At 35.7% G+C, this 8,738-nt stretch overlaps 1 protein-coding gene across 5 annotated transcripts; it reads left to right on the forward strand.

The window, feature by feature from the left end:
* Positions 1-1,602: 1,602 nt before the first annotated feature.
* On the forward strand, positions 1,603-7,914 carry LOC109185365 (tobamovirus multiplication protein 2A). Of its 5 annotated transcripts, none has more exons than XM_019335355.1 (7): positions 1,603-1,747; positions 2,172-2,497; positions 4,714-4,813; positions 5,434-5,514; positions 5,591-5,695; positions 6,337-6,552; positions 7,542-7,914. In XM_019335355.1, exons 2-7 carry the CDS (start codon positions 2,253-2,255, stop codon positions 7,647-7,649), a joined length of 855 nt encoding a protein of 284 aa, XP_019190900.1. In that variant the 5' UTR covers positions 1,603-1,747; positions 2,172-2,252; the 3' UTR covers positions 7,650-7,914. The 5 variants fall into 5 exon arrangements, with proteins under 5 accessions (XP_019190900.1, XP_019190901.1, XP_019190904.1 ...); XM_019335356.1 differs by having other exon boundaries at positions 1,615-1,772; XM_019335359.1 differs by having other exon boundaries at positions 1,615-1,772; positions 2,176-2,497.
* The last annotated feature ends 824 nt before the right edge of the window (positions 7,915-8,738 follow it).

Consider the following 8,738-nt stretch of genomic DNA (forward strand, 5'->3'; position numbering starts at 1 on the left):
TAAATGTTTTTCTTTTATGCGATTATGAATTTTCTGTTATGAAATTATGAATTTTCTGTTATGAGATTATGAATTTACAGAAAATTCATAATTACATAACTGTAAATTCATAATCTCATAACAGAAAATTCATAATTTAATAAATATTTTTCTTTTATGCGATTATGAATTTTCTGTTATGAGATTATGAATTTACAGTACATTCATAATCTCATAACAGAAAATTCATAATCTGAACAAACGCGCGTCGTTAACAGCACATTAACTAATTTTTTTTTCCCCGTAAAAACGATACCATTTGGACCCGTGTTCACCATTTATGGTGAACGTTTCCAAGGCATAATTTGCGAATGTGTGTCACATGGACAATTGTTGTATTGATAATAGTGTTGTAGGAAGATTACAAGGAATGTGTAATGCTATTACAATGAATGATTAGACAAAATGGATCTGAAGATGATCTTAACAAGACAATTAGATGGATATTTATACTAATGAGCCTCCTAACCGCCCGCTAAAAAGGAGGGATTAGTTGTAATTACTTTGACCATGCCTGACCTCGAGGTTGAGGCTTAGGTCGAGGTCGAACCCTAGGCTAAGGCCGAACCCCATGCCGAGGCCGAGCCCTAGGCTAAGGCTGAAGGCGAGCACGGGACGGGATCCTAAGCCCCCGGGTCTAACCGGACTCGTCTTGCTCCACCCCACCGGGTTGGTTTGCTCCAAATTCATCTCCAATATATCCATCATTTAAAAAACTATTTTAACTAGTTTTTAAATTTTGAAAAAATAGAATTCCTATTTTCTTTTTCTTTATTCTATTTTTTCCTTTTATTCTTCGTTTGTTGCCTAGCTTCTTTCTCTAGTATCTATGTCCAACATCATCATCTCCCTCTTTGGCCATCGTCTTCAGCGTTGCTACCTCGCTCTCTTGTTTCTATATTTGGCATTGCAACCCCTCTCTTTGGCTATCATCTTCAACATCAACACCCCTTTTTTGACCACTATCTCTCAATTCACCGCATCTCTCCTTGACCTTAGTCTCCAGAGTTGCCGACTCCCTCTTTGACCAAAGTTTCTAGCATCACCACCTACTTCCCTCTATCTCTAGCATTACTATCCCCTATTTGACATTGTCGCCTCGGTCTTTGATCTCTGTCTCCAATGTCATTATCTCCCTAACTAGCCTCCATCTCCTGCATCTCTTCCTCCATTTTCGGCTTCCCTCTCCAACCTCTATCTCAAATGTCGCAATCATTGTCTAACCAATTCCATTAATTTATTTATTATCCATCATGCTTTATGAGGATTAGACAACATTTGTAATGGATAACTAAATATGAAATTAATCAAAGTAGTAAAGTAGTCAAATTTTATTTTGGGAATTAAAATTAGAAATGTGAATATAATAAAAGGTTAAATGTGGAATTAAATCTTTTAAGCATCTCTGCAAATACCAAAGAATTAGGGGACTTTAACAAATAAAAGAATATAATCTAGGGAGCATATTCTCAATTGATACGCAACTGAGTCAAAAAAAAAATAAAAATAATAATAATAAAAAATAAAATAAAAAACAGAGAGCGGGTCTCACCTTTTCGCCTTTCCCTGTTTTTAGTTTCCACACCATTCTCTCTTTCTCTCTCTATCTCTCTACCTGTCTGTCTTTCTCTCTCTAAAATTTTCTACCCATTTCACCTCCCACGTCTCCATCTCCTGGAAGGCTCGAATCTTCTAAGCTTGTTATCTGGTACTCGTCGCTTCTCGCCTTTCCTGTAAATTCATCTCTTTACTCTTTTGGTTTTTAATTTTGCAATAAATTCCTTTACCATTTGTACGTCTTTTTGGGTGCTGATAAGCGTAATCGCGGTGCTCAATTTGTTGAAATAATTGTAAAATTTATTGCATATGGAAATGGTTTCTTATGCATTTCACCATCCTCCGATGATCATTCTGTTAGTCGCCTGACGATTTTAATGGATTTCCATTTCTGTAATAGATTTTTCTATCTCTTGGATTCAACGTCTATGGAGTTTTAGTTATTTATTTATTTATTTTTTTGAAGGGGATTTGCAATATCTTTGAAATTGTTATAAAAGATGCGATTTTTATTTGTATGTTGCTGCAATATCTAAGCTTCTCGATATGTGGTAAATGTTGTGTTTTTGTTGTAGAAAGGTGAGGATTTAATGAATTAGCTGAGAAGTATCTCTGGAGCTGCGGATTGAGAGCTTTTTCGGGACTTTTTCTACAATATGGCTTGTAAGGGGTGTTTGGAGTGCTTGCTGAAACTCTTGAACTTCTTATTGACCCTTGCGGGTCTGGGCATGGTTGGATATGGTATCTACCTCTTTGTGGAGTACAAAAACCATTCACCATCGGGTGATGATCATCCCATTCCCTTCCCACCCTCGAGTGGTGAATTAGTGCAACTAGGTCGACCTATGCTCGTGGCTGTGTCTTTGGCCAACAACATATTCGATAACCTTCCAAAAGAGTGGTATGACTGGATCTTCTTAACATTATCTATGGGTTCTTGATGTGATAGTGGTGTGCTAGGTGATGAGTTGCATTTATTCTTCTCATTGCATTTCAGTTAATCGTCTCATCAGTGTGCACATATTGATGTATTACTTTTGTCGTTTTTCTATTAGAGCATGATTATTTGAATTTAGTGCCCCTTTCTAATACTTTTGGTAAATGATTAGCATATTAGTAGATGAAAAAAATAAATCCTTGTAGTAGAACTCAGAAAAGTAGGGCTTCTTTTTCATTGTTTTCTATTTTCTATTTCTGAGGTGGGGCTGATGAGTGGGAATGTGGGATTCGTTTATACTTGAACACTATAAAACAGGTGCATGAATTTTGTATTGGATAGAATAAAAAGGTGGGGAATGTTGGCTTTTACAAAAATGTAGGAAACAAAAATTAGAGTATACATCTTATGTAAGCAAGGTTGGGCGTGGTGGAAGTGAAAGCTGGGAAAAACCAGTAACAGCAATGTCAGATGTAATCTGAATTTGGTGCTTGTAGAATTTTTGTTTTAATTTTTTGCTGCTATTTGAAACATAAGAAGGTTGACTAGTTGAGTTGGTGGAATTAAAATCTTTAATGGTGCAAGGTAGTATGGAGATGGAGTGAAGAGAAAGGTGCTATTAGTAACCCCTAAACTGACTTTGTCATCACCATGAACTGTTTTAGGCCATTAAATTTTTTTTTGTTGCATAGGAATTTGGTAGATCTAGCAACTGATGTTGGGGAATAGTAAGTGACCTTTCAGGTTACCTTTGCCCCCTCCTCCTTCATTGTTTGCTGAACCTGCTATAGCAATTACTAACTTTGAACAACAGATTGTGGTTTCTGTTTTCCAGTTATTTTCTCTTGATTTTAGTATCTGCTTGGGCTCTGACGCTCTGTAAAGTGCAAATTTTGTTGGAGACTTGAGTTTCACATGGTTGAAAATGGACAGTGAGTTTCTAAGTTGCTTGGTTCCACGCAATTTTTGTTTTTTTTTTTTTTCCCTGTAAACAAGAGACTCGCAACTCATCAATTCACTGTTAAGTTTCTTTTGTGCAAAAAGTAAATCACCTAGATTGAGTTGGTAATTAGATTGTATATTGAATCTAAAACGCAAGTTACATAGTATTTAAAATATATGAATGCAATTAAACTTTATATTTATCAATATAAAATAGTTGTAAATTAATAAATGCACACAAACACACACTGTACACACTACACAGACACATTTATTATTTATATACAGATATATGCAGATAAAGATTGACCCTTGAACATGTCAAATTGTGTCAAGCATATTTGCAAATGGTTTGGTTCACTGACATATCTTTTTCCCCCCAACTTTGGTTGTGAACCTAATTTGTAGGCATCATTCACAATAGAGAGAATTAGAAAAAGGAACTCCTCTCTTAATTGGAACATTTTTGTTTCTTGGTGTCTTTGATCCCTGATTATTCCTCAAACTATGTATTTTATCTAAATTTCAACGAGAATTTAAAACCTTGCTTGGGTGAGGGGACACGTGTCCAATACAAATGCATCAGGACACTTTTTTGTGGTGTCTTTTTCATGTCCAACATGAGTACAATATGGATAAGTGACCCTAATATGGTGTGTAATTCCTAGAATGTACATAACCATCATCATCCAGTTGAAGTCTATCTCCTAGACTATGTTAATTGGGCTTTGGTATTGGCATAGGATTAGGTATATGTTTCACATTCCAATCAGTTCTCTTTGTATTTGAAGGATCTATTCCAATCTCCCATATTGATCAAATGTGTGTTTGGCTGATGATGTGATGGATTTTGCCAATTGTATGGAGAGTGTGTTAGGTGTGGGTTGAGGGTTTAGAGAGGGGGTGGGGGGAGAAAAGAATCAAAGATTAAATGATTAATGCAATATTTTATGTTTTCCATGACTGATTATTTAATTCATTGACAGAGTGAGAGGATCAAGTTTAATTAGGACATAATGAACCTTGGAGACACTTGAACTTTGGCCAATCTTGAATATATTTTCATTTCCATTAAAATTTGCATAAAGGCCTTACAAATTCCTCAACTTTCATACTTTATCTTATGATTCCAGTAGTATCATTCTGACTCTTTTTTTATTCTTTAACTATCAAAGAGAAATCTGTTTCTGTTGACTTCCCCCCTTGCAGATGCTAAATGATATGCATTATGCCTGCAGGTTTTTATACTTGTTTATTGGTATTGGAGTGCTTCTTTTTGTAATATCTTGCTTTGGTTGTATCGGAGCTTCAACAAGGAATGGGTGCTGCTTGAGTTGTGTATCCTAGCTGTTTATGCATTGACAATAAATGAGACAGGAAACTACTTTATAACAATTTTACTGGTAGTATATATAGTATAGAGTATATAAATGTTAAAATATCCCCCTGGTGGTGGCTAAAGAGTTGAAATCCTAAAAATTGTGTGTTAATATTGATCCAATTTTATTGACATGCTTTGTTTACTTATTTCCATCCAATTTAATGTCAACTTTTGGGTTTGAAGTAAACTAATTGGTGTTAAGCCCATAATTGGATTGCTCTATGGTCTAGGAGTTGGAGATCTTTACAAATGCTATATATCACTAGGGCCAGTTTATGTATCTTTAAATGTTAACCATAAAAAAATGTTCCATGATTGATTAGTGTATCACAACATTTTGTTCTATTCACATATTTGGAGTTAGTTTTTGACCTCTGATTTCCAGACTATAGTGCACCCAACACCCAAGAGACGTTTCAAGAAATTGTGTATGAAGTAGCATTTTCTTATGCAATCCCTGTATGGCTGTATAATATTTTTAGGATTAATTGTGTAAATAGATGCACTTCAACGGGTATATCCATTTTTGCACTTCACTTTCCTCCATATATTGTTGGGATCCTTAAGACATCAACAGTATTCAGTATTGGTGATCTTGCTGATCCTGGTTGAACTTGGAGCTGCTGCGTTTATTTTCTTTGATGAACGTTGGAAGAAGGTACGTGTTATTTTAGTTTGCCTCAAGTTAAAAACGGTTTATCTGATTATCAGAGAAATGATTGAACTTTTATCAGGAAATTCCAACTGACCGAACGGGTAACTTTGATATGATATATGAATTCCTAGAAGACAACTGGAAAATTGTCAAGTGGGTTGCCCTTGGGGCAGTTGTTTTGGAGGTAAATATGATAGATTTACTCGATTTGTTTATTCAAGGATCTTAGACCTGCATTTGCTTGGATTAACAAAGTTGGTTGGCGTGAGTGGCCGTGCACTCTCATCCCTTAAGAGAGGTCGGGAATTCGAACCCCCTCTCGTATGGAAAAGATGAATCTGGCCAACACTTTGCCCCTTAATTGGGCCGGCTCAGTGCGAATGGGGATTAGTCTGAGTATGGTACGGGCTTAAAGGTGCCTCTTACAGTTAGGGTCTGCTCAGGACACGCGAATGGGGATTAGTCTGAGTATGGTACGGGCTTAAAGGTGCCTCTTACAGTTAGGGTCTGCTCAGGACACCTCGTGGCTTGACCAAAAATAAAACAAAGTTATGTTGTGCTAGACTGCTAGTTTTTTCGATTTGGCCTAATTGATATGTGCTGAACGTAAAGATTGTTCAGACCAAGTCTTGACCCTAATGGCAACAATGTTTCAATGTGGTGGTTGTATAAGTTGCAAAATGCACCTATGACCTATTGCTATTATCCCACTCATGAATTTATATTTAACCCTTTTAGGGAGTGCTTGTTAGTACTCCGTATCACGTAGTGAAAAATTTCAGGCATCAAAGAAAAGCCAATTGAGTGGGTGCATTTTCATTACAGGCTTTAATGTTCTTGTTAGCTCTTGTGGTAAGGGCAGCAAACAGACCAGCAGACTATGATAGTGATGATGAGTATATTGGCGGTCCAAGACAACAGATCCGCCAGCCCCTAATGAACAACAGGCAACAAGCTCCTGTCACGGGTGTACCTGTTGCAGGTACCCTTGATTCTCGACCAAGCCGCAATGATGCTTGGAGTGCACGTATGAGGGAGAAGGTCTGTTCTCTGGTTATGTTCTTTGCACTTGCAGGCATATATTAGGGTGTGTTTTGGTTCATGGGGTTAGACACAAGGAATCGGAATGAAAGTCATACACATTGTTTGGTTGACAACTTTTTAAAACATAGGTATATGATTTGATTACCCCTATAATTACAAAACCCATTACCTAATTTAAATCAGGTATCATTCCATTAATTCAGCCTTATCCCTCTTCATTTCATCGCCTCCTCACTTCATCGACTTCCTCACTGCATTGCCTACTCACTTCATCGTCACTCTTAAGATCAATTGGCTTGATTTTTTGTTTTTGTATTTTTAAAACTTTTATTCCGATTATAGGGTCATACATAACCAAACTTCAGTATTGGTAATCATTCAATTCCACCCTACTACCAAACATGCAAAATACTTTCACCAAAATGAATTCCTATTACCAAGTATTTGATTCCCATTATAATTCTGATTCCCATATTCGAACCAAACACACCCTTATATCTATCTATACTGCTATCATTTAAATTAACAACATGCATATATTATATACTCGGTTCCTATTGTTTTAACTTGTTTGGTTTATCTTGTTGCATATTTGTTGTGCTGGATACTGTTTGGCCATGATAGGTCTGGTTTTTTCTAATTATTCTCCTATTTTTTTATTTTTCTTTTTCAAAGATGACCATAATTTCTAATTTCCTATTTACACGCATCTAGAGAGATGTCTTTTACCTATTTTTGATAGGGAATTGAGGAATTCCAAAGTACTCGAGAAGCCTTAATTTCCGCTTGTTTGATGCATGCTTTTATCAATTCCTTGTTAAGTAAAGCGGTAGAATTTTCATATGTATAATATGCATGGATATACCTTTTGAAAATATTACTCCGGAATTCAAATGAACATATTTAGAGTTGCTATCCTTGCGTTCGTTTTTTTTCCCCAATATGATGATTCGTGTTCTATCTTTCCACTTTGTCTTTGAACACAGTATGGGCTTGACACTTCAGAGTTCACGTACAATCCCTCTGAGTCGAACCGCTACCAACCAACAAACGTACAACCAGCCGAGGAAAGAGGTCGTTGCACCATAATGTAATAGCGGTTTGGGTTTCTGACGCATGTCATCATGCACAATTATGTGAGCTGAATTTTTTGATTGGCTGGTACTAGTGTGTGTATCTTTAGAGACGGTTTCTGGTGTGAAGGATATATACACAAAACAAAGTTTCCGAATCCTTAATTGTAACTGCTGTTTGTTTTTAATTTAAGGGACAACATATGAATATGAACCCCAGAGGGTGAAAAATATTCAGTAATTTTCTTTCTTCTCCTTAATAAAAATGAAAAAAAAATGCATTCTAGCAGGTGGTATATATTTTTAATTTTGGTTAAATGTGTGTGTAAATATTATTCCATTGTTGTCTACTAGTTTCTTTCAAGAAATGCAATTTTAAACACGTTTTATAGGAGTTTTTAGCTGATTGGGTTGACTAGTTGATTGTAGAAAGATGTTTGGTAAATTAGTTGATAGTTGATTATATGCAAAATGACTCTCAAAAAGTTGATCGAAAAAGTTATTTTGAGCAGGTTTTTGAATTTTAGCGTTTTGGAGTAATAAACTGTTACACAAAGTTAATTAATCAAATTCTTATATTGTTACTAGTTGATAGCATTAGCTGATTGTAGAAAGATGTTTGGTAAATTAGTTGATAGCTGATTATATGCGAAATGACTTTCTCAAAAAGCTGATCGAAAAAGTTATTTTGAGCAGGTTTTTGAATTTTAGCGTTTTGGAGTAATAAACTGTTACAAAAAGTTAATTAATCAAATCCTTATATTGATTGTTTAACTAACTTAAATAGTTAATAGTGGTCAAATAAGTTAAAATTGACTGATAAGTTAACTATGGTATTAAATAGTGCCTTTTATGAACTTCATGGGAGGAATGTGTTTGAAACATGAGTTCTCGTGCATCACTTACCAGTTAACCTTGATCAAATTATGATTTAGGGTGCATTTGGAGGAGTGGAACCACGTTCTGGTTGTCCGATTAGGTGAAGGTTAGTTAGAGGTAAATCTCTTCAATAGTAAAAATTTCAATTGTTGAGGGAACGGTAAGATAAGAATAATGTGATTAAAGTGCAGATAGGGCAATGTGCGCTACACTCGTTTGGGTTGACATGGG

The sequence above is a fragment of the Ipomoea nil genome, unplaced genomic scaffold, assembly GCF_001879475.1.
Source record: "Ipomoea nil cultivar Tokyo-kokei standard unplaced genomic scaffold, Asagao_1.1 scaffold1317, whole genome shotgun sequence".
NCBI lineage: Eukaryota > Viridiplantae > Streptophyta > Magnoliopsida > Solanales > Convolvulaceae > Ipomoea > Ipomoea nil.

Coding starts and splice junctions, on each gene's coding strand:
- LOC109185365 (XM_019335355.1), top strand. CDS start 2,253: ATGGCTTGTAAGGGGTGTTTGGAGTGCTTGCTGAAACTCTTGAACTTC. Junction 5,515..5,590: donor TTGATGAACGTTGGAAGAAG/GTACGTGTTATT, acceptor AACTTTTATCAG/GAAATTCCAACTGACCGAAC. Junction 5,696..6,336: donor TTGGGGCAGTTGTTTTGGAG/GTAAATATGATA, acceptor TTTTCATTACAG/GCTTTAATGTTCTTGTTAGC.